Source organism: Kogia breviceps, chromosome 3, assembly GCF_026419965.1.
Source record: "Kogia breviceps isolate mKogBre1 chromosome 3, mKogBre1 haplotype 1, whole genome shotgun sequence".
NCBI lineage: Eukaryota > Metazoa > Chordata > Mammalia > Artiodactyla > Physeteridae > Kogia > Kogia breviceps.
The window spans coordinates 171,070,054-171,096,835 of NC_081312.1; the positions used below are offsets into that span (position 1 = coordinate 171,070,054).

Consider the following 26,782-nt stretch of genomic DNA (forward strand, 5'->3'; position numbering starts at 1 on the left):
GCTTGTAAATATAGGGTTGCGAAGAACACAGAAATGTTCACGTTATGACCATTTGTCATATTGACTTTTGACCAAAGTTGAAGATATAACATTACATTGTAAAGATATTTTCCTGAGAATTTAAGGTAATATAACCTAGAAGTATTTAGCTTTCTGGATAAATATCCTTGGTCTTATTATGAACAGTAAAATGTTCATAGATAATTTTGTAAATCCAAAAGAAGGGGGAAGCTACTAGGAAAGGGAGAATCCTTTGTCAGGAATTTCACCAACAATGTCTACCTAACACTTCAAAATCAGCTTAAGATTTATGTTTTTATCCCATGATTTTTAAGAAAAAATGTTCAAACTATCATAAGTTTTTTTTATAAGTTTTTCTTTAAATCACCATTTTTGGTAATTGATTTTATCAAATGCCATACCACTGTACTTTTCAACAATTAAAAGATTCACATTTTTCACAATTTAAAATCTCCAATACTAAGATACTTCTTACAACCAATGTTAATTGGCAGCATTTTCTTTCTGTCTCAGAGATATATAAAATGTGTCATGATTTAATGGTTTCTTTTTTTTTCCTTTTTTGTTGAGTTGAAGTATACTTGATTTACAATATTGTGTTAGTTTCTGGTGTCCAGCAAAGTGATTCAGTTATACATACATATATTCTTTTCCATTATGGTTTATTACAGGACATTGAATATAGTTTCCTGTGCTATACAGTAGGGCCTTGTTGTTTATCTATTTTATATATAGTAGTTTGTATCTGCTAATTCCAAATTCTTAATTTATCCCTCCCCACCCCCTTTCCCCTTTGGTAACCGTAAGTTTGTTTTCTATGTCTCTGAGTCTGTTTCTGTTTTGTAAATAAGTTCATACGTATCATATTTTAGATCCTGCATATAAGTGATATCATATGTTATTTGTCTTTCTCTTTAATCTCTAGGTCCATCCATGTTGCTACAAATGGTGATTTAATGGTTTCTTAAATTCAGCAAAATATAGTTATAATTGTATACTTCATACATACTTCTTACATCTTAGTTCAGTTTGCAACACAAAAAAATCAGACTATATTGATTAAAAGAAAAGAAAAAAAACTAGATTCTGGCAACAAAAGGGTAGTGGATTACTTCTCCAAAATTGTTGACATGTTATTGGAAAGATAGAGAATCAACTCCTTAACTGAATCCATGTTGTAATAAACCCTAGTGACTTGATGGAAACAATTTTGCAAAATTTGCAGTTAAGTATCATATAAATTTGTGTTTATCAAAAACACCCTCAAGTTTATTAAATGTTTGGCATTTTACCCATCTATTCCATGGACTCCATACGACTTCATAAAGTTCTCTAGATAATGTCATGCCAAGACCATGGAGATGACATTTTGATGTCAAAACAAAATAATATAGTAGAAACCTATGGAAACAATGTTGCAGTGACAAAATGAAATGTCAGTGGAGGTCTGTTGTAGCATAATGTCAAAACAAAATGTCAGCCAAAATCCATGGAGACACTATTATGATATCAAAATCAAGCAATATCAGTGCCAGTCTGTAGAGACATTACAATATGAGAAAAGACAAAACAGAATGATATCATTGAGATCTGTGACTTATGAGTCTCAATGTAGCTTTATGTCAGATAATTGGCTTGTGACAAAATGGGTAATAGTTCAGTATATGTTTTCTAAATCCTTCTTTTGCAACTCAAGAAAATATCTCAGGGCTTCCCTGGTGGCGCAGTGGTTGAGAGTCCACCTGCCGATGCAGGGGACGCGGGTTCGTGCCCCGGTCCGGGAAGATCCCACATGCCGCGGAGCGGCTGGGCCCGTGAGCCATGGCCGCTGAGCCTGCGCGTCTGGAGCCTGTGCTCCGCAACGGGAGAGGCCACAACAGTGAGAGGCCCGCGTACCGCAAAAAAAGGAAAATATCCCAAACTGGTTCTTTAGTATAAATGCCTGTGTTAGAAAATTGCTGATGTTTACATCTAAATCTGTGTCAAAGTCTGTGTCTATGTTCTGGACTTCTGTTGCTACCACACACATAATTAGTTCTATTTGGTCTTGGCTTCGCTTCCCTGCACACTAGTACTTGGACATCAGTTGAACGTAAAAATATGGGAAAGGCGGTGTTACAATCTGCTTGTAAGGGATCATACTGGGTTTTAGCAGATGCTTTGCTCCATTTCCTTCTCCTCTGTCCTCAGGTATAGGTGGCACTACCCCTGCCTTGGGGAGCTTTCAGGCATCAAGGCTGGTTTTGAAATGTACATCTGAATTCCCATGACCTTTGCCCCTTCCACTCATGGTTCAGTAGCACCTTGGCTGGGTAGTTACTCTTATCTCTTTTCCAGCTCTTTGTTAATTGAAAGATCAAAAATTCTTTGTTTATTGCAGAAAAACAAATCTTTTAAAAATCTGTGATCCTGCTAAATAAGGATTTTGCCCCAAAAGAAAGTTATTTAAATTAGTAAAGTATCAGATTAAAGTCTTTGAACAATATTTTTGACACAGAGGAGTGAAAATTTCACCATATGAATCACCTTATAGAGGTCAAAAGTTTTTTGTTTTGGGGGTTTTTTTTGCGGTACACGGGGCCTCTCACTGCCGTGACCTCTCCCGTTGCGGAGCACAGGCTCCGGACGCGCAGGCTCAGCGGTCATGGCTCACGGGCCCAGCCGCTGCGCGGCATGTAGGATCCTCCCATACCGGGGCTCGAACCCGTGTCCCCTGCATCGGCAGGCGGACCCTCAACCACTGCGCCACCAGGGAAGCCCGGTCAAAAGGTTTTTATCCACATTTTAAATGATTTGTGTCTGGAATTCAATATTACCAATTTTTTTTTTTTTTGGAAATTTGAAAATCCCTGAAACTGAGAAAAAGTCAAACTAGAGAAAAGAACCTCTTCTATGAATACTGTTCCCAGAAAAGAAATTATATTTTTTTCTCATTTTATTCAGCTAAAGTATAATTTTAAAATTTTTAAATATTTAAGCAAAATGATACAATAAAATCTTGATTAACTAGAAGCCAACCAAGCAAACCCACAATTAGCCAATGTGTTTGCAAATTGCACTTTTTAGGAGAAAGAGGTAGATGCCTACAGAAGTGCTACTCTTGGGAGTTTGTCAAAAAAAAATTGTCAAAAAAAAGTGAAAGGGATTTGGGACAATACCTATAGTCAGTAGAGTAACATTCAACTCAATTTCTTCCTTTTGTTTCCTACTCAAGAGTAGTCAGTAATAAGAACTAAAGGTCAGGACTTCCCTAGTGGCATAGTGGTTAAGAATCCGCCTGCTAATGCAGGGGACACGGGTTCAAGCCCTGGTCCGGGAAGATCCTATATGCCACAGAGCAACTAAACCCATGCGCCACAAGTGCTGAACCTGCACTCTAGAGCCCGAGAGCCACAACTACTGAAGCCTGTGTGCCTAGAGCCCATGCTCCACAAGAGAAGCCACTGCAATGAGAAGCCTGCACGCCACAATGAAGAGTAGCCCCTGCTCGCCTCAACTAGAGAAAGCCTGCGCACAGCAACGAAGACCCAACACAGCCTAAAATAAATAAATTTATAAAAAAGAAAGAACTAAAGTTCATGAGAATCTTGAAACTTTTAAAAAAGTTAGATGATATTAATCATTCCTTCTTTCCAAGATGGAAGAGAATTTAGTGCTTTCTAGAAGGATTTTCAAACACGAGGATTGAAACAAACAAAAAGGGCTTTTGATAAACTTTTAGTTCTTCAGTCTATCAATTGGTTCTTCTAAGACTATGATTGTTCGGGAATCTTATACTAGGTTTAATTTGCTTGTATTAATTCACATGTGGTAGCCTCAAAACTATGCTATCTCCTGAAAAATGACATCAGCTTTGTGTGTGGTGGGGTCTCTGGAGTCTGGAAGTGTATTCTCAAAGCATGCTCTGTAGCGGAGGCAGGACTGTGCTGTGGGAAAAGTCAGGACACATTCTTTATCATGAGCACCGGTGCAATGATTTTAAGAGATCCCAATGGGAGCTGGTCACTATTTGGCAGGACAATTAAGAGTGGAGGCCAGAAAATATTGAAGCAGAGAATTAAAAATTATAAATCATAGCCACCACATTGACCAGTGGGAGTAAACTTGTGTAATAAGCATAAAGCCAAGCTGTGAATTTCATCACATGTCAAAGAAGGAAAACTGTTTTGAGTATTAATGTCAGAACGTGCGTTTGGGGGGAGAGAGTTAGGAGGACTTGGGTAAATCATTAAAATATGATTTACTTATATTTGGAGCTTGGTAGATTACAGTTGCAATGCTTTAAAGATTTAGTCTCCAAGTTTATATATAAGTATATATATGTATTTAACACATAAAAATATAAACATATAGCATAAAATCATATACTCTTAAAAAGTTGTGTGTGTATGTATGTGCGTGTGTGTGCGCGCACGCGCGTGTGTGTGTGTGTATATATATATATATATATATATATATAATGATCCTAAAAAGTAATATAAAAATAATCCTAAAGTATATTGAGGAGTGGTAGATATCATCCTGTTATGAAAAACAACAACTATATTATAATTTCAGAACAGTCACATCCGTGCCTTTCATATACTAGAAAAAAAACCAATGTAAGTATCCATATACCTTGAAATATTAAATATCCTTGAAAAGATATTTGATCTACTTGGAAATAATTGAGAATTAAAAATAATACAAACTCGAAAGTCCAAATCTTGACAGAGAATAAAGATGTTTTCCTCTTTTCTTCTCGAAAATCACTCCAAAACAGCAAAAGGAATAAGAAACAGAAATACTATCTCTATTTTTTATGAAAATAGGTATATCTTTTTATTACCATATATGATGACAGAATAACCCCAGGATGTCAAGACACAAGCTGATGCCCCTCAGACCTAAGACTGGCGGGTTCTCCTCTGAAGAAACTGAATGGCCCCAGTAGGAACGCTCATACACTGACATGTGGGAATCACCAACCGTAAAAGTGGCTCCCTGCCTAGCCTTTCTGGAGTAATAGCTGCCGTTTCATAAGCCCCACCCATGCACGCACACAATGACTAATCTGCTTTTTAATGCCTCTTTTTCTTTTTTCTTTTGGTTGTGTGGCATGCAGGATCTTAGTTCCCTGACCAGAGATCCAACCTGTGCCCCCTGTAGTGGAGGCACAGAGTCTTAACCACTGGACCGCCAGGGAAGTCCCAATGCCTCATTCTGAAACAGAAAGGACAGGCAAGCTTATCAAACATCTGAGGAATGCCTTAATTATGGAAGACAGATGAAAGCAATAACAATAAACTTAAGAACTTGGAAGAAACAAAAATTACAGGGAAGAGAAGAGAAAATATTTAAAAACTGTAAGTAATACCCACCATGAAATAAGAGAAGATACTGCAACCATCAAAACATGACCAGGAAGCTATTGGAAAGGATTATTAAGAAAATATGAACGAACTCTTGGAAAATAATAAATATGATAGCAGTATGAAGAAACACAATAGAAAGCTTCGTAGGTAAGATAGAAGAAATTTCCCCCAAAATAATAAAATAAGAGATATAAGACAAACATGGCAAAGAGAAAGAAAGAAAAAGAGAAAGAGAAAGAGAAAAAAAATCAAAGTTCACCTTGGGAGGTCAGGCATTTAACATATATGCTTTCTAGAAGGAGAGATGATGATGGAGAGAGTATTAGAGAAATAACATAAGAAATTTTCCTGCAACTGGAGAATTTAAGATTCTAGATCAAAGAATCACCTAGTGCTCAGAAAAATCGATTTTAAAAAGGGAGCAGTGGGAAGTTTAAAAAAGTGTACAATAGGGCTTCCCTGGTGGCGCAGTGGTTGAGAGTCCGCCTGCCGGTGCGGGGGACACGGGTTCGCGCCCCGGTCCGGGAGGATCCCACGTGCCGCAGAGCAGCTGGGCCCGTGAGCCATGGCCGCTGAGCCTGCGCGTCCGGGGCCTGTGCTCCGCAACGGGAGAGGCCACAACAGTGAGAAGCCCGCGCACCGCAAAAAAAAAAAAAAAAAAAGTATACAATAAAGAGTTGGGAGTCGGAATGTTAGCTGACTCAACAGCAGCATTGGGAGCAAGAAGACAGCGGGGCCCTACCTTCAAATACTGTAGGGTAATGTGATGGTAGAATAAATACATTTGAAGCATGCAAAGATACAACACTTTTTGTTGCCAACACATCCCCTTTTAGGCAGCTATAGAATGCATGCTCTAACAAATGCCAGGTTGCTGATGAAAAGAGACGCTGGGAACTAGGGAGCCAGTGCAGACTGGGGCGTGTGGGACCAGCATGGGGGCTGGAGAACTCCAAGAAAATAACGAGGTGATAAGTTGTGGTAAGTTTGATCCTGTGGAAATTTGTATTAAAAAGCTGTAGAGAGGGAGAAAATATTTGCAAAACACCCCACATATCTGATTAAAAAAAATACACAAAGAACATTTTAAAAATCGTTTAAAACAATAAGAAAACCAACAATCTGATTTTTTAAAGGAGCCAGGGCTTCCTTGGTGGTGCAGTGGTTAAGAATCCACCTGCCGAAGCAGGGGACACAGGTTCGAGACCTGGTCCGGGAAGATCCCACATGCCGCGGAGCAACTAAGCCTGTGTGCCACAACTACTGAGCACGTGCTCTAGAGCCCGCGAGCCACAACTACTGAGACCGCTTGTCACAACTACTAAAGCCCATGTGCCTAGAGCCTGTGCTCTGCAACAAGAGAATCCACTGCAATGAAAAGCCCATGCACCACAATGAAGAGTAGGCCCCGCTCACCACAACTGGAGAAAGCCTGCGCGCAGCAACAAAGACCCAACGCCGCCAAAAATAATACATTTTTAAATTAATTAATTAATTAAAAAAGAGCCAAAGACCTTCACAGGCATCTCACCAAAAAGGATACAGAGATGGCTGATAAGCATCTGATAAGATGTTCCATACCATATGTCGTCAGGGAAAAATGCACATTGTGAGATACCGCTACATACCTATTAGAATGGCTAAAATCCAAAACGCCTACAATGCAGTGAAACCACTGTCTATGATACTGTAATGATGGATCCGTGTCTTTATATATTTGTTCAAACCCATAGTGTGTGCTGGTGAAGATGTGGAGCAACAGGAACTCATTCACTGTTGGTTGGGATACAAAATGGTACCAGTACTTTGGAAGACTGTTTAGCAATTTCTTACAAAACTAAACATACTCTTACCATAAAATCCGGCAATCGTGCTCCTTGGTATTTACCCCATAGAATCAAAAACGTATGTCCACACAAAAACCTGCCCACAAATGTTTGTAGCAGCTTTATTCATACTTGCCCAAACTTGGAAGCCACCAAGATGTCCTTCAGTAGATGAATGGATAAATGAACTGTGATATATCCAGACAATGGAATATTATTCAGGGCTAAAAAGAAAGGAGCTTTCAAGCTATGAAAAGACATAGAGGAAACCTAAAAGGTGTACTACTAAGTAAAAGAAGACAGTCTGAAAAGGCCACATACTGTATTATTCCAACTTTATGACATTCTGGAAAAGGCAAAACTGTGGAGACATAACAAGATCAGGGGTTGCCAGGGGAGGGGTGGTGGGAAGGGCTGACTAGGCAGAGCATAGAGGAGTCTTAGGACAATGACATCACTCTATATGATCCCGCAATGGTGGATCCATGTCTTTATATATTTGTCCAAACCCATAGAATATGCAACACCAAGAGTGAACGCTACTCTAAACTGTGGACTTAGGGTGATCATGATGTGTTAGTGTAGATCCATGAGCTGTAACAAATACCCCACTTTGGTGGAGGATGTGGATAGTGGGGAAGGCCATGTCTGCATTGGGGCAGGGTGTACATGGGGTAGCGCTGTACCTGCCTCTCAATTTTGCTGTGAACTGAAAACTACTCTAAAAAATAAAGTCTTTTTTAAAAAGGCTGTAGGGACAGGGTCTAAGAAAATGAAGCAAAAGAAAAACCATGAATGTCATAGAAGAAAAGAAATGTGACCATGATGCACCACTTGAATTAGCAGTGAACAATATATGAATAATGTAAGCACTAAAAAAAAACAATCATTGAAAAGTTGTGCTAGAGCTCTTTTGGGAGGAGCTGGGAGTGGGAATTGAGGTTGCAGTGTCTAAGAGAGCTAATGCTTCACCAACCTTCGCAGGAAGTCAGCAGTGTTTTTTATTTTATTTTATTTTATTTTATTTTATTTTACTTTTACTTTACCTTCTTTACTTTACTTTGCTTTATTTTCTTTTCTTCCAGTTCTGTTGAGATCTAATTGACACACAGCACCGTATAAGTTTAAGGTGTACAGCATAATGATTGGATTCACATACATCATGAAATGATCATCACAATAAGTTTAGTGAACACCCATTGTCTCATACAGATGCAAAAGTAAAGAAATAGAAAAAAAACAGATGTTTAAAACTAATAAATCAGGGCTTCCCTGGTGGCGCAGTGGTTGAGAATCCGCCTGCCGATGCAGGGGACACGGGTTCGTGCCCCGGTCTGGGAAGATCCCACATGCCGTGGAGCGGCTGGGCCCGTGAGCCATGGCCGCTGAGCCTGAGCGTCCGGAGCCTGTGCTCCACAACGGGAGAGGCCACAACAGTGAGGCCCGCATACCACAAAAAAAAAAAAAAAAAAAACTAATAAATCAGAAGACAGCAGTAAAAATTCAGAAGACAGCAGTAAAAATTCAGAAGACAGCAGTAAAAATGTATCATTCTGAAATATGTAGTTAAATACCAGAGGTATTTGGCTAGATATGGATTATCGCTAAATCCCTAGCTTTTGTTTTGTGTAATGAGTCATACTGATAATATTGATAAATTTACATAATATTGAGTCCAGTATTAAAAATCACTAAGTGAAAGAAAGTGAGTCTTGCAGAAATCATCAAGAGTATATCACAAACTGGGAATTATGATCGATTCGTTCTGACTATGTCAGGTTGAGTTAAAAAGAAATATCATAGAAAACAGCTAAAAGCCTTAAAAAGTGGGGGGTTTTTGGGGGGGGAGGGATTGGGTAGTCAGAGGGACAAGATGTGATGAAAAAGGAGATTCTTTTATTTTAAGCTTTTTCTTTAGCATCGTAACATATAAACTATACATAGGCGAGTATTACTGTGAAAAAATGTAATTTACAAAAGAATGATGTCTACCATTAATTCCAAACCAATATGGTCACACTTTTTGTGCTTTCTCATAATAATTCAGTTAAACCTAAATGAGAAGTTAAGTTGATTGACATTTCTGTCTCATTTATTTCTAGATAAATAATTTGTAAATTAGGTCATGGTCAAATTGTGAATAGAAGAAAAGCCTAGAAAATTATTAACTAATAATTATGAAATTAATTTAGAGCATAAATAGAAGTAAAAACATTAATTACCAGTCACGAAAAATATTCTAATGATCTTTAAAATGTTTAAAAATAATAGATGCAGACTCTTTATTTGGGCCCATCCAATGTTCTGTTTTTTAGAGAATGAATAAATTTATGTTTCTGCTTTTATTCTAGGCATCAAAAATGTTTCAGAGTTAGCCACTCGTGAAACCTACAGGCACTATATCTCCTGTTACATTATTTTCCACTTTAAGTCATTTCAGAAAAGCCATATAGAATGTAACCATTATTTAGAATTATGACATGAGTATTAAGCACTGCACTGCATTGGAATTTTTATCCTAAAAAAACCATAGCTTAGTGTTGTATAATATTTTGCAATTATGCTTTCATTAAAGACAGAATGCAAAAACAAAGAAAATGTTAGCCTTAAATTCTGTGTAATCATTTCATGATTAAAGAATTAAAATAATGGTTCTATAATTAGTTTCTATACTTGTATGATAAAACCTCCGTAATGTGAAAAAGAACTTGATAATCGTTTTATTTTGTCATCAAAAACCATCAGTTTTGGTAATTTAATTTCTATTGTTTTTTTTACTTCAAATTTCCATCATATATTCCTGATTTTCACTCTTCTTTTAGTTCTTCAGGGTTTTCACCTAAAATATTAAAATCCACTTGCTCTTTATTCAGACACTCAAATGTATATTTTAGTTTAAAGCACAGACTTTAACTGTAGGTCTCAACTGACTAACCTTTGTATCCCCAGTGGTTTTATTGAATGAATAGTATAATCCATAACCTTTCCTCAACTCTCTAACCCATTAGAATAACCTTACATGTCCTTGCCGTTTGATAGACAGTTCAAGAAAAATCACACGATTTATGAAAAGTAAGTGCACTTTGGGTATTAACCCCAAATTATAACTGCTTCTTGCATTGTGCAAAGAGAAATGACATATGTGGTTTCCTATAGGCAGTAACATTTTATTTTCAAGAGTGCATTTAAATTCATAGGTATACCTGGAAAACATTTTCTCCCATCATTTATTCGTTTAAAGCCACACAGGGTTGCCTGCTAGGAAGACGCATGCCTGCAGAACTCTGCTTCTGTCCAGGGCTCAGCCCCCATTTCTCACAGGGGCTTGTGGAAGTTCAGTCTGGGTTTCTCCACCATCCCTGGGGTTTGAGATTCTACCATTCACCCTCACAGTATTCAAAGACTGTCTGTTTAGAAAGGTTTATTAGGATACGCTCTCTTTGACTGTTTTATATTGATAGTTTCTGAAAGCTTGCTAAATCATATCACTTTTGTGCTGAGTTTTACCATATGCCTCCCTGGAACTGTGGCCTGAGGACTGATCAACCCTTTCTGGTAGAAACCAACTTGTATTATTTCTGTGAAATTTCCTAGTTAGGAGGAGCCACCTCAGGCTCACAATGGAATATCTGTTTTGTGTATTTATTGTTGAGTCCTGAAATTATGTGTGTCTGTGCATGCGTGCGTTCTTTGTAGCTGGAGGAATTCCCCTCGAAAAAGTAAAGCTAAATTTTTCTCACTCCTGCCTGAGCCCAGTGACAGGCTAATAAGGAAGAATGATGATAGTAATAAAATGGGGCGAGGGGTACATTCCTGAGATTTTGCTGCTTATAAAATGATCGCCCTGTTACCGAATGACCACAGAGGGACTTGGAGTGAGACCCGGTCCCACATCTTTCTGATGGAGAGAGAGGACCCTCCCTATGACTCATCACATCAGAAGCAAGTGCAGTATTAACAGCTTTGGTGACCACCTTTTCAACCCAGAGAACATAGCTGTACATTTTTTTTTTTTCTTTTTTTTTTTTGTGGTACGCGGGCCTCTCACTGCCGTGGCCTCTCCCGTTGCGGAGCACAGGCTCCGGACGCGCAGGCCCAGCGGCCACGGCTCACGGGCCCAGCCGCTCCGCGGCACGTGGGATCTTCCCGGACCGGGGCACGAACCCGCGTCCCCTGCATCGGCAGGCGGACTCTCAACCACTGCGCCACCAGGGAAGCCCCTAGCTGTACATTTTTAATTTGTTATGATTTATAACACTGAAATTGGTGTGAAATGGACCACAAATCATGGGTGTCAGAATCTGAAAATGAATTTTATCCGCTGAGGAAAGTGAGTGCCTCTGGCATTTGCATAAGTTTCTCATAATTCTTTTTATATTACAGATGATGAATATAACTGAAAATAAACTGAAATTGACACGATATTTCCTAAGTAGCTAATTTCAAATGTACACGTAAACATATATGAATATAGCCATTTAGCCTCACTTTAGACTTTCCCTATAATTCAGGGTGATTTGTACCTACCCATAGAAATATTTGTCTAAAATCCTTATAGCAAATATTAAGACCATTCGTTACATCTCATAAATATCTGGGATCATCTACAGAAAAATGCGAACGTTAAAACAAGGTATTCACCAACTTTATTTTTTCACTGTACAAACTTGGAAGAGAGAATTTATACCAATATAAAAATGCTAAGATTGAAGAAAGACCCATCCCCAAAGTTCAGATGTTGTAAATACCTTTCAGCATCACAAAAGAGCTGCCCCTGTTAGAAACTAACTTTGCATGCATAATTAATTTGAGCGCCACATTCCTCCTTCACAACCAGAAGAGAAATTGAATTCAGGTGTTTGGTGAACATATGGAGGGTTTACTGAGAATTTATGACCTGTGGTTGGAGTGTAAAACCCCAAGATACTTGCTGATAAAACTTAATGAAGCTTGTGCAGAGGAGCTATTTTTATTTGTAGTTTGGTAATTGATACATTTCTTGGTTTAACCCTCCCACCCTTTCTCCCATTCCTCATAAATCTTCCAGTCTGAGAGGTAGAGCCACAGCAGAAAGCCAGTCTTCTTAGCCTGGTCCCACTAATGCGTTCCTAAGCTGAAGTTCAGAGTTGGCTTTGTCATGGCATTTTAGCCTGTTCCGTCCCTTTTAATTTAGAAATTTATGTCTCTTCGCCTGCACAGGTGACAGGAGGCAAACCACGGGCCACGGGAAGAAGTGCTTCAAGTTTCCTCTAAGAGAAGCACAAGTTTTCAGGGGAGCGATACCACTTACTCTGACTTAAGGAAGCAAAGATGAGGCGCAATGTAGCCCATTGTTAGAATTTAGGCAACAAATTCATTGCCATTTAGAGGCTTTTCTTTTTCCCCTAGAGGAAGCACACTTTGGGGGACAGGAACCCACCACAAACACACCCTAGCACTCCCTCGCTGCTGCTCTGTCTGTCCCTAGGATTTCACAAAGAATGCTCCTGCTTTGAGTGCCAGGAAAGAGAACATATGACACGTGCTCCATTTTACCATACGGGGTGTAATGGGTTTAATGAGAAACCTGGGTTTGCTCACTAATTTACAGCAATTAAGAACTCGGTTCTGACATCTGTAGATTATAACTACTTGTCTGGCGATTAGAAGATCAGGAGTATTTTACGGAATTGCTAATCAGTAGAGAAAACTATCTAAGCGAGAAGAACGTTGTTTACCTGCAGCCTCTGCATGGCGTTGGTCCCTGGTCCCTGAGCTAGCATCCCTTCTTAGTTCAGTAACGTCACCCCCTCACCAACACTTTAGTCATCCCTGTTCAAGAACTTGTTTATATCCACTTTATCATGCTGACGATCTGTCTATTTTGAAAGGATTACAACTCCGTACATTGACGCGTAACATCACAGTAAGACATTGCTTAATGATCTGAGACGCTTGTGGTCATTGCTGGCTGCCTGTTTCAAAGCTATGTGACAGGTCTGCCCTACATATGTTTTCTCCAGTGTCACTTTTTGCCTGCTCCAGTTCGATTGTCTGTTTTAACTGATATCCAGGAAATAGCTGAATTTTGGACTTGCCATTGGTACTGATAAAGGCACTAAAAGCTTTTCCGTTCCTAGGATGTAAGAAGAATTAATCAAGCAAGGGAGGGAAATACGCTCTTAATTTTTCTCCCATGAAAATGTTTCCAAAAATACGAGTAGGGCTTCCCTGGTGGCGCAGTGGTTGAGAGTCCGCCTGCCGATGCAGGGGTCACGGGTTCGTGCCCTGGTCTGGGAAGATCCCACATGCCGCGGAGCGGCTGGGCCCGTGAGCCATGGCCGCTGGGCCTGCGCGTCCGGAGCCTGTGCTCCGCAACGGGAGAGGCCACAGCAGTGAGAGGCCCGCTTACCACAAAAAAAAAAAAAAAAAAAAAAAAAATACGAGTAGTCTTGCAGGATAGGTTGTTCCCGTACTGTGCTGGATCTTTATAGTCTTTCCGTCTCTGTAAATACCAAGGAAATCAATAAAAAGATAACATTTCCCTTAAATAAGTCGACTGAAACCCAGAAACCTTGCACGAAGTTTGAGTTGTTAGCTAAAGACATCATCAAGGCTTGGAGAAGTCAGAGGTGAGCAGAACAAGATCTGAGTATAAATGAATGGAGTCTTGGAAGCTTTAACTTGCTATCGCCTTTCTATGTGTGCTGGGATGCAAACCATAATGAGGTTTCAGCATCCTGACTGTGGCATCCCAGGATCCAGAGAGGAGAGGTCTTTGAAGTGCCGGCAGGTGGAGGAGTAAAAGTTCCTTAAGCAGAGACACTGGCACTTTTCCCATCTGGTGTGCCCATGGAATACCTGGGGGCAGGTGATAGAAATATATCAACAGGAAAAAGCTTCGAGTGTGGAGCTGCTTTATTTCCACGGTCTCAGATATAATTTGGAAATGGGCTTTTGCAATTTTTTTAATTGGGAAAAAGAATAATGTCCTTTTGCGTCCCCAGTAATTGGATGCCAAGTACAGGTATGAAATTCACTAGCATTTGGAATAGAATTTTGTACTTAGGCCAAAAAGTAAATTGCTAGGGCTGAGAAGTATAGAGCAAAAATGAAGAGGCCGCAGGTATGAGCTGATACGGTTAACCAAAATCTTTACTGTGTACCTATTCTTTTGCAAATTGGGGATTTGAAGGAGATCTGTTACAAACTGAATCCTTGGCAAAGTAACTAAAACCCGTTTTAACCAGGAATATCTCCTTGTGGGTTGTGTGTCGACCCAGATCCTGGCAGGTCACCAATTTCTTCCAGAAAGAGAAACTAGGGTGAGTCCTTGAGTTTGCTTTTACCAAACCACCTGGGTGGTGGGTCTGTTCTCCCCACACTCGGGGAAAACATTGTTGCTTTGGCCTTATGAGGGCTGATTTGCAGAGATCACAGAACCAGAGTGGGGCGTTTTGGTGAAGTGATGGAGAGGTTGACAAAAGGAGTTACCCCAAGCCATTGGGTAGATTTCCATGGGGTGTTCTTGGTTGTACACTGGTGTCTAGTGGAAAGTGCACTCCACTGGTTTCACGTGTTAAGATCTGGCAGTTACCATCTTTCAGTGACATCTTGTGCAATAGTATTTCCTTTGTGTAATTTTTCTAGGAGACCAGAACTTTGGAGTGATTAATCATATAAATGATAGTGGTAAAACTCATTCATCAAGTATGATTCCTCTCTTTTACTCTGCTCTTCTAACCAACAGGCTTTGCAGCAGGCAATATTTATTAGGTTGCAACTGTGGACAAGGCATAGTTCTGTGAGCCCTTCCAGGCTACTTGATTTCATTTAATAGTGTACGATGCCCTCACATTGTTTAAGGTGACATGGTGGTGATAGTGGTGGTGTGTGTGTGTATGCTAAAGAGAGCAAGGTTTAGGGAGTGTAGGTGTTAGCTTCTGTTGTCATCAGAGGGAGGCCTGCCTTGCAATCACATTGCAAACCCCTGTGTGCATCATATCCACTTAGGCGCACTGGCCAAATCAAGTCACACAGCCAAGGCCGTCATCAGTGGGTGTCAGTTTTTGCTGCAGAGCAAGTTGACACAGACTTAGCTTCAAACAACACGTGTTTATTGTATCCATTTCTGTGAGTCTGGAGTCTGGCAACGGCTTAGCGGAATCCCCCAGCTCAAGGTCTCATCTCGGTGCAATCAAGGTATCAGCCAGGCTGGGTTCTCACGTGGAGGCTATGCTAGAGAAGTCCCACTTCCCCGCTCCTGGAGTTGCTGGCATTATTCTGTTCTTTGAAGCTGTAGGATTCGTGACAGCTTCCTTCTTCAAAGCCAGAAAGGGGAAAGATGGACTAGTAAGATGGACCCTGTGTTCTTATTTAACCACATACATATAATCATACACATATCTTGACCTTTGCCTCATTCTACTGGATAGAAGCAAGTCACAGGCCCTGCCCACACTCATGGGTTTGGGTTGCACAAAGGTTGGGATCCCAGAGGCAGGGATCATGGGACACCTGAAAGTCTGTCCATCATAAATATTTGCTAACAATTTAGCTGCCGCAGGGATGTGACGTGTTCTCTGTCTCTCTGTCTCTCTGTCTCTGTCTCTGTCTCTCTCTCTCTCTGTCTCTCTCTGTCTCTCTCTCTCTCTCTCTCTCTCTCTCTCTATATATATATATATATATATATATATATATATATATATATATATATATATATATATAACATGATTGTAATGAAGGCCTAAACTTAAGGAAGAGAAACATGCACCCATCTAAGTACCAAACACTGTAAAACGGTATTTGGGTCAGAGGACAAAGATTATTGAGGAATTGAAAGGAAAAGATGAACGTGGGCTGCAGTAGTTAGGAAAGGCTTCAAGGAGGTGGAATTTGATTTCTTTGACTTCCTGGTAGAATTGGAAAGATGGAAAGAAAAAGAAAGGGTATTACAGAAAGATACGAGCAAATTTATCTCCTCTCTTCCTTGGGAGTGTCTCTTCTCTTATACTAGAGTCTAGAATCATCTCCCCCTTCTGGGCCCGTGGATCCATCCCCTCCCTGTCTTCCTCCTCTCTTTGCTTTCCCTTTCTCCTTCCTTCTCTAGGAAGGAAAGTGTGTACCAAGATGGTACCTCCTTGTTCAGAGCCATGAGTGGTTATTCTCCCTTCCATTGAATTCTGGGTCTTAAGGCTATGCCCTCTATTCCAGTTTCCTGGGCTTCCCTTGCATAATTAAAGATGCAACTGTTAAAGTATTTTTAGTCCATAAAGAATTCTTCAGTCACGTCACAAACACCTCTCTCTCAGCATATGATGGTCTGAAAAGATAGGTCAGAACTCAAGCCTGCAGGCCGGTGTGCCCAGCGTTAGACAGATCAGGAGCAAGGCTGCATGGACAATGCCCAGTGGTCTTTTGTTTTTAATATTTGCTTCTTGGGCCTGTTACTAGGGGTCTACTAGCCTTATCTCGGAGCAGTGAAAGTAAATAACCTAGAAAAAAGCAACATATAAAATAGGCAGCATCTGTAGAATATAAAGTAGAGCTTACAAGCTAGCAGGCAACAGACATTTTTTTTTTTCTCACCTAGGACTGAAAAATTAAAATAAGCCAACATTTAAAATTAGAAGGTAGGGTGGGAACTATAATTCTGACTTCTCTCTCAAACAAAAAAAGTTAGAAGGCAACATCAGACCCATATCCTTTCAGGGCAATAATCTCCTGGAAGCAAGTAAGGGCCTCCCTTTCTAGACCAAGCATATTTCTCCCCGTTGTCACAGAACATACTTCGTGCTTGCAGCGCAGTGGGTCTCCTTCACTCTTTAGTTAACTGCCCTGCAGGCATTGGAATTTGTCCCGACTATGAAGCCTGCAGGCCTTGTTTTTCGAAGTGTTGTCCACAGAGCACTTGCAGTGCCTTCAAATGCATGCAGATTCCTGGGCCCTGCACTAGCCGGGCTGACTCAGAATATCTCAAGATGAGTCTCAATTAGCATTTTTTAAAAAGCACTCTGGATGATGAGATTCACACGCAAGACGTGTCTAGTGGTGAGACCCACGAATATGAAGTTTCTTTCCTCATTCAGCGCACCTGTGCAGCACAGATGCAGGGCGGGCTCAGATGCTTACCTACAAATAGGATCGTGGCTGCAGTTAGCATGGATTGGTGTTTTCAGCTACTTTTGCTTGTGAAGCACGTCGCAGGAGTCCAATCTGAAGGGTTTAAAACTTAGTACTCTGTGTGATCTACCTCTGATAGGAGAGAGTACATTCCCACGGCAATTGGATGGGAAAGATTTAGGTTCCGTCTAAGTCAGGGTTAGGTTGTACATGTGTGTTAGGGATCTCCGTAGTGTGTGATCCCATGTACGCTTTCTTGACCCTGTCAGAAAAAATCCCAGATCATTACGGAACCAAAACCCTCTTCATTTAGTTTAAAAGACGCACACACACACGAGTGTGTGCACGTGTATAAACACCAATGTGTAAGAAAGGCTAAATGCTAATGTTGGACATAAACCGTGTCGATTTTTTTTTACCCAGAAAGCATCTCTGTCATTGGTAAATTATGATTTGCTGACTCCTCATTAAGAATTTTATTGTCTCATTCACCCATCTGATCAACTTAGGTGATACCTTTATTATATTCCTCACCAAAAAAAAGAAATAATGAGCAACTTTAAGTTGGCAGTGAACCCAAATACAAGTTGATTGGGGTCTGCAGGCATTCGTCACGAATGCTAATGAATATTTCAAATTTCCTTTGGCCTTCTTGGCAGAAGAGGTAACCAAGAGCTTTAGAAATCCAGATGTGAGTTATTGGCCCTCAGAGCCTGGCCTCAGAGGCAGAACTAAGCAGTTGCAGTGGTTGCATCTCTAGAAGCCAGGGTTTTACCTGCAGACTGCCAGCTGTTATTCCCCAAGGATGCTTGATGGGCTACCAGTCTTTGGAAATCTCCATCCATCAGAAAACCACTGCAGCCTTCAACCCTTGGGTGCTTTGCTAGTCTTAGGCAGGTCAGTCTGCTTCCTCTAGAGCATAAGAAGAAAGGAAGCAAGGAAAAGAGAGTGAAACAGTGGTCTCGCCAGCTGCTCAGATTTGGAAATAAGGTCAGAAGTGACTTCCAGAACTTGTCTTGTCCTATGAAAAGCATGAAGGTCACCAGAACTTAAGATTAAGGACCTGGGTCCACTTCCCTTGTTGTGAGACTGAGAATGTAAATTGGTACAGCCACTATGGAGAACAGTATGGAGGTTCCTTAAAAAAACTAAAAATAGAGCTACCATGTGATCCAGCAATCCCACTCCTGGACATATATCTAGAGAAAAATATAGTTCAAAAGGATACATGCACCCCAATGTTCATTGCAGCGCTGTTTACAATAGGCAAGACATGGAAGCAGCCTAAATATCCATTGACAGATGAGTGGATAAAGAAGATGTGATACATATATACAATGGAATATTACTCAGCCATTAAAAAGAATGAAATAATGCCATTTGCAGTAACATGGATGGACCTGGAGATTACCATATTAAGTGAAGTAAGACAGAGAAAGACAAATATCATATGATATCGCTTATATGCAGAATCTAAAAAGAATTTATTTCATGATGCAAAAACTTATTTACAAAACAGAAACAGACTCACAGACTTAGAGAACGAATTTACAGTTACCAAGGGGGAAAGGTGGGGGGGAGGGATAGATTGGGAATTTTGGATTGACATGTACATGCTGCTATATTTAAAATAGATAACCAACAAGGACCTACTGTATAGCACAGGGAACTCTGCTCAATATTCTGTAATAACCTAAATGAGAAAAGAATTTGAAAAAGAATAGGTACAAGCATACGTATAACCGAATCACTTTTTTGGGAGACTGCACATTCAGGTAATCACACATAGTAAGAAGAGGTCCATTTTCACCAATGGTTTGGACTTCATGGACCTAATAATCATGTGGTTAAAACTGTCTGTGCTACATGAAAATAATAGGGAAATATTTCTACTAAGACTTGTAAAATATTTCGCCAGGCAAGCCTCCTACAATCCCCCTATTAAAAGCTGTGAAGTATGCAGGGGACAAAAGAGTCACGGCTGGAAGGAGGGCAGTGAGGTGAATGAATGTTCACTTTCCTAGCCTCTTATGAATCTATCCACATACCTATGCCATCACAGGTCCACATGGAGGGTGAGGAGTTCTGTGGATTGGGCGTTTCATCTGGAAAAATGTATCTGCTGGGACAAGATAAGATGCTGTATATATGATTTAAAAACCAGTAGGAATAACACCCTGCTAGGCTCAGGAGTGTGGAGGGTAAGTTTAAAGTGGTACCCACATGTGGACGGAAGCTTCGTGTTGTCAACTGGCGCATTTTACATATTAACTTTCCATGTTCTCTGGCTGACCAGTTCCAAAGATCTATCAGAAGAGGAACAAAGGGAACACAAGTTTTCATTGACTGGGAAAATCATCAAATTGAATGTATCAAGAGGATATTCCAGAAGCTCTCATGAAATTGATAGAAACATAAGGGTGATAGGAACCCACTGAGGAGATGAAGTAATGAAAGACAGTCCCCTATTCTTAGAAGATGTTCATGTTATGGTCCTGGATGTGATCATTTTCAATTTGAGATTTTCAAACCTTTGGAATTCTTGAAAATATGTAAAATTATACAAAGACATGGTAGTTTGAGAATTTTATAGGCTCTCCTATGACAGACTTTCTCTTTCCAGGCCACCTCTCACAAGTGACATTACCCAGGGGGCCGTGCAGCCAAAAGAACTCAGATCCACTCTGAGTCATCAGGGCAACATGTCTTCAATGAAGGGACCCATCCTCCTATTGGCTGACAGTTTCCCATTCTGCCAGAAGCTTGGAGGGGTATATGTGATAAATATAAGACTTGGTTCTTGTCCTCGGGAAGTCTGAAGTTTTGTTGGAAAACTATATCCCTAATGTGCTTGAACAGCTGTCCAGATTGGATGTAATTTTGTGCTTAGGGAATGGAATCCACCAAAAGTGCTGTGAGATTGGGCTTCCCTGGTGGCGCAGTGGTTGAGAGTCCGCCTGCCGATGCAGGGGACACGGGTTCGTGCCCCGGTCCGGGAAGATCCCACATGCCGCGGAGCGGCTGGGCCCGTGAGCCGTGGCCGCTGAGCCTGCGCGTCCGGAGCCTACACTCCGCAATGGGAGAGGCCACAACAGTGAGAGGCCCGCGTACCACAAAAAAAAAAAAAAGTGCTGTGAGATTTAAGATTGATTTTTGTTATATCTATTACTCTTGCAAAATACTGTTTTAAATATGTATGTAATTTAATAGGAGTGGGGCTTTGGTGTCTGCTATGTGTTTTACTAAATGAAACAACAGGGTATAGTGAGATGAGGCTGGGTTAGTGGCCAGAAAATTCTGGATTCTAGTCTCGCATTCGCCACTGGCTAGAGAAAGACTGGAGACTTCAAACAAGTTACTTATCTTCTCTGAATGGCAGTTTCTACCTTTGTGTGTGTGTGTGTGTGTGTGTGTGTGTGAAATACTAGCGTCTGCACCTATCTTACAAGCTTTCTGTGAGGATAAAACAGAATTCAAAGCTATAAAAAAGAAGAGAAAATTATTATGAACTCATTGGTTCAGTCAAACTACCACCTGAGGTTGTTTTTAAAATGCTTTTCATGTATACTGTGAGTGTTGGATTTTGTGTATAGACGTGGGAAAACTCATAAATAAGAATTTCATATAATGGCATTATGAAAGTAATACTGCACGTTTGTGAGTCTATAGTGTATGGTGTTGTCTCACTTGATTGTTACAACTATGATATTTAGAGCAAAAAGGATTCTTATGTGCACTTCCTATATATAAAGAAGCCGCAGCCCAGAGACACTAAGTGTCTTACTTTAAGAAGGTGAAGGAGCTAGGACTGGACCCTGGTATTTCCGACTTTTCATGCAATGTCCTTTCCAAAAAATTTTTGCTGCCAACACCTTGCCAGATTACTGAGAGGAAATGAGGCTTTTAAAGAGCTGCGTTAAAAAAGGCATGTCTAAAAATACCACTTGCCCTCTTGAATATCCGTCTAAAATCACCTCAGTAAGTCTTAATCATGAGAACAAAATGAAAACATATTTCAAATGCCTAGATATTGTCATAAAATTTTACTTCCTCTCAAACAGCACCATTTCACAGCAAGCTGCCATTTTTTTCCCAGCAACTGCCATCCACAGATTGTATTTCTGAAGGGTGTTCACTGTTGCCCGTTTTGTCTTTTAGCAACAGATCAACTCCTAGCAACCATGATCGGATACAGCGTCTCCGGCAAGAATTTCAGCAAGCAAAGCAGGATGAAGATGTGGAGGATCGGCGACGCACCTATAGCTTTGAACAACCCTGGGTGAGTGTTTGGTGCCTTGGCACAGTTGTAGGAAGTCCTGCAACTGCCCTGCAGTAAAAGCCACTAAGCTGTGACCTCAGACCTTTATGAAACAAGACAAGATGGAGCCAAATCCCTTTGACCTTTAGCATGTCGACCTTTTCCTCATTTCCATCTGGCTTTCATCACTGCTAATTTCATTTTATATCTTGTTGCACCATCTGTCCGTTGCAGAGATGACAAGACAGAGCAGAGTATTCTGACTCTCAACTCTGCATTTTTTAAAGCTTAGTTGAATATTTTTCTATATACATTTTTCTGAGAGTCAGAGCCTGAATAAATCAGTTCAACACGTCTATGGTGTATCTACTCTACGCAAAGTACAGTATTTAGAGATTCTTGATTCTCCCCCGTCTCCTGAGTGCATTTGTTGAGCCCCTGCCAGGTCTCTGCCTCCAGCCCATCTCCAGTCCTCCCTCCCATCGCCGCCAGAGGGACCCTTCTACAGCAGCGCTCTGAATGGCTTCTTAATGCCCCCAAGATAAGTCCAGATTCCATAGTGTGACGGGCTAATTAATCCTCCCAATCCAGCCCCAGACTTGGGCTCTGATCTTGTGTTTTGCCTTAGAGATGATGTCACTTCTGGGAATGGGAGGCATTGGAGCAGATTTGGGGGTTCAATATGATGGGAATTGTGAAGGCTTTCCTTGGAAACCTGAGAGAGTCAACTAGAGATGAGTAAATAAGCTGCCTGAGGCAGGAAAATCTAACTGAGGGTATTAGTGAGTCCAGTCAACATGATAGTGTGACCATAGCCAATAATGCTTTGAGGACAGGGAATAGAAAAATCATTTTTAAAAAATTAATTAACTTATTTATTTTTGGCTGCATTGGGTCTTTGTTGCTGCGCACGGGCTTTCTCTACTTGCAGCGAGCGGGGGCTCCTCTTCGTTGCGGTGTGCGGGCTTATCGCGGTGGCTTCTCTTGTTGCGGAACATGGGCTCTAGGCGCGCAGGCTTCAGTAGTTGTAGCACGCAGGCTCAGTAGTTGTGGCCCGCGGGCTGTAGAGCACAGGCTCAGTAGTTGTGGCGCACGGGCTTAGTTGCTCTGGGCATGTGGGATCTTCCCAGACCGGGGCTCAAACCCGTGTCCCCTGCATTGGCAGGTGGATTCTTAACCACTGTGCCACCAAGGGAAGTCCCAGAAATTAGTTTTTTTTAAAAAAATTTATCTTATTGAAGACTAGTTGATTTACAATGTTGTGTTTATTTCTGCTATCCAGCAAAGCGATTCAGTTATACATATTGATTCTTTTTCATATTCTTTTCCGTTACGGTTTATCACAGGGTATTGAATAGAGTTCCCTGAGCTATACAGTGGGACTTGGTTGTTTAGAGAAATAATTTTTTGGTTGAATTCTGTGATGAGGATTGGCCCGACAGACACGGCAGAAAGTCAAGGAAGGCAAGCCTGGTGAGGTTACTGGTGAAGCAGTGCCGCGTGTGGGCAGGGAGGTCAGTACAGCTCAGGCATGAACAGTATTCACCACAGCGATGAACCGGTGGTCAGTACTGCTCTGATAGCCTGGAAGGCTGCTGGGAGGGGAGCTGGGGGTGCCAGCAGTCTAGGGTTATAAAGCTTAGGGGGCTGCGGTCAAAAGAGTGTAGTTTTTGAGTCCAGGCAAATCTGGATGATGTTGGGATCGAAGGTGTCCCGTCCATGCATGTGAGTTCCTGAAGTGGAGGAGCGATTAGGGCCCCAAACGTGTATCGAGTTCAGTTCAACGTGTTGGGGATACGATCAAACTCGATATTTGGGAGAGTAGGGGCAGACGAAGAATGGTGTGAGAGAAGTCTGACATAGACCCGAGTGTGGTTAGATTGTAGGGAAAGAGAGATGAAGGTGGGAAGGTTCTAGGAGCCTTCAACGCCAGACTGAAAGTCTGAACACAAATGGTATATGGACAGAATGCCGGCCCACTAGCCAGGTTAGAAAAAATAATTTTAAATGTTTTTCTCCAGGCCTCAGTTTTCTTATTTGTAAACCAAGGGGGTTAGAGTAGCTGATTGTCAGTTACTAAACCTTTCGTTAGAATGAACATTTAAGAGGAAGCTGGGGGTGTAGAGTAAAGCAGGTGTCCGTAGAGCTCCTTGGGTTGAATACAGAGGCTGCTGCCGTGGGTCAGAGCTTCTCCAAGTGTAGTCCACGGACCAGCACCTTCAGCTGCTCCTGGGAGCTTGTCACACGTGCACGTCCCTGGGCCCTGCCTCGGACTTACTGGATCTGAACCTCTGTGGCTGGGGCCCAGGAATCTGTATTTTAATAAGCCCTCCACGTCATCTCAAAGGATGGTCAGCTCTGGGAAGCATTGCTCCAGAGTTTAGATCATCGCTGAGGTCCTTTTTGGTCCTAAAATCCAGCACCCTCAGTACACAAAGCCAGAAAAGGTTCTGATCTGGGGTTTGGTGATCAAGTTGGAGTTTGTGGAAGGTTCATTTTGCAAATGAAAGAAGAAGGAAAAATTGGAGAAGCCGTCCCAGTTTGAAGGGCCTCACCTTGGTTCAAGTGAGGAAGAAGATGGGACCTTAGAACAGGCAATATGAGACCGGCATCCCGGAGGAAAAACTCAGGAAATCAATCATAGCTGACTTTGGGAGGTTATAAAACATGTGTGCACAGATTTAATACGTGTGAAAATCTAATTGTCCTCTGCAACAATATCACTATGAATAATATTTAGTTTATTTTTCTAGATGATCAAGTAAACTGAGTTATTCCCGTGTAGCCACAGGATGGAATTATGTTCGTCTATTTCTGTTGTTTGGCTTAATGACTCAACCCAGTCCTGCTGGGTTTCCTAAAACAGGCTTCTTTTGTGTTGCGGGGTAAACATCCTTAACTGTGCGTATTTGCACAAAGGTGCTGAAAGGAAGAATGAGGCCAGTGGCCACCTGAAGGGGTAAACAGCCACTGCATATGGAAATGGTCCTCGCACCCCGTAACTCTAGCAGCCCAGGCCCTCCAAGGGCTTTTCACTCCTCGTCCAGCCCGGGAGGGGCAGCGTTGCGCCCTTTTACTTTACCAGGGAGTGTGGATTATCCAGACTGCATGTTTTCGTCCATAATTAATCATTTGACTCGCCAGATTTCTTGAGTGTTGATTATGTTCTGTTATTGTGTTTGGTTCTGGAAAACAAAGAAAGAATGCCCTTAGGATCCAACCGTGGAACTGATACAAAGGGAAGGCATGCTTTTACAGTCTTGAGAGGGGGATGCAGGGACTATTGAACACAGAGAAACCACACCCAAATTGATTGTGGGTGGGCCCAGAAAAAGCTTGAAAGAACACCTCTTTGAAGTTGGAAAATATTTTGAATATATAACTTGGAGAAACAGAGGAATCCATCTTTGGGAACTAAAATTAATTGGAATTATTTCTGGTTAGTTACCCACATGCAAGATCCCCGGGTCTGTTGGAGGCTAAATGAGCATTTCCTCCTTCTCAGCGCTAGAATTTTTGCGCTGGGAGAGGTGGCAACCATTTGGTATCTCTTAGTTTTCTTTATAAGTTTTTTTTTTAATGCGGGGCATGAATATTTTGCCACATGTTTCTATGTTATCTGCTTAATATGAGCAATCATGTTGGGGAAAAAAATGTTTGAGAATGTCTTGTACGTTGGGAAACTCAACTACTGAAGGTCATAGGCCAAATTATTGGGTATCAAAATGCCGTAGCAACTTCAGACGGACAACTTGGCTTGTATGGTCGTTTCCTATAATGATTGAGCGGGGAATTATTTGGATGACAGGCTGATTACCTTGGGAATGGAATAATTTCCTAAATTGTGGGTCAGAAGTTGACCTTCTCCATTTATTTATTCATTCATTCATTCATTCATTCATTTATCAAACAATTGGGATCTTGCTGTGTACTCTCCGTTCTACAGATCGTGTAAATGAGTGTAAAGTGACTGTAATTCTACTCAGTGTATTAATTTTCATACAAGTTCTCATCGTCGCCTTATTCAGAGCTGCTCAGTTGTTCAAAATGTCACGTAGCCTATAGTTTTTGTTATCTGTTTTACAAAATGAGCTTTGAATATCTTGGAATCTTGATTCTTTTCCCGTATGCATTCTGACCTTGAAAGATCCCTGTGTCTGGAAAGGATGAGGCCAGGATCTCACCCACTGGAATTATTTGTAATCATTTTAGTGTTAAGGAACCACAAGCCCGTCTTCAAACTGTGTGTACGGCTTAGACCATATTAATTGAAATTGTCCCGCTTGTCAGAAATGCCCACACATGAAGTGCAGTCAGATGTATCATTTAGAAAAATATCCAAGGCAATGACTTTACTTACAGAGGGAGATGCTGCAGACAATTCTTCCAAGGGGCCCTTTTCAACTCATCCATTTTCAGAATGTTCTCTCTACTCTAGCAGAACAGTATGCACCCGTTCCTGGGCTTTTGTTCAAAATCACGTTTGGGCCTGAGGGAGCTGATGTGTGGCACAAAAGGTCCTTCGATGAGCAGAGGCCCAGGACATTTCCTTAGCTCCATAACTGAAGTGAATTCTCTCCCAGGCTGAGTAAAAGAAGAAGAAGAAAAAGCAACTTCTTCCCCCAAAGCAGTGCCAGGTGCAGTATAAATAAAGCAGCAAGCTGCTGTCAATCTTTCTTTAAGATAATGGAACAGTAGCTGAGGTTAGGGTTTATCACAGAGCTCAGATATGGACAGGACTTAGTGTTGCTTTTAAAAGAATTAAATTGCAGGCTGCAGACCTAAGTACAGTATGCTGTTAAAACTTTACAGATACCTGAGTGTTGCCCACAAGCAGACTTACTGGCTGAGACTTTTGATGGATGGGATAATGGAGCTTTTAATAGCTGTATTGCTAAATCCTTTCCATCCTGGGTGGGTAGTGACTGAAAGTAGTTTAGTCCTTCAGATAGAAAATTGATCCTCCACGATGTGAATATCCTGTTCTCCCCCGAGCTTTCTTCCTAGCTGTCTGTCCTTAAACAAATACAAAAAATCTGTCCCTCTCTCCATTTTCCTGCCTTGGACTTTTAACAACTGCCCTTTCCCGTTTCGGTTCTTGGCTGCTTTCGCAAGAGGGCCAGTCACACTGCACAGCCATCCTGCATCCCTAGACCGCATTCCCTGGACCTGGGGAATTTGAGGAGATGATGCTTCTCTTCTTGTCTTCCTTTTCTTAAGAC

At 41.2% G+C, this 26,782-nt stretch overlaps 1 protein-coding gene across 44 annotated transcripts in view; it reads left to right on the forward strand.

The window, feature by feature from the left end:
* Nucleotides 1–26,782, forward strand: part of PARD3 (par-3 family cell polarity regulator) — a 704,173-nt gene that overhangs the window by 604,994 nt on the left and 72,397 nt on the right. For all 44 annotated transcript variants that reach the window (XM_067030330.1, XM_067030326.1, XM_067030325.1 and 41 more), the window contains one exon: nt 21,461–21,581. In XM_067030330.1, the coding sequence (XP_066886431.1) occupies nt 21,461–21,581 (121 nt within the window). The remainder of the gene's footprint in view (nt 1–21,460; nt 21,582–26,782) is intronic.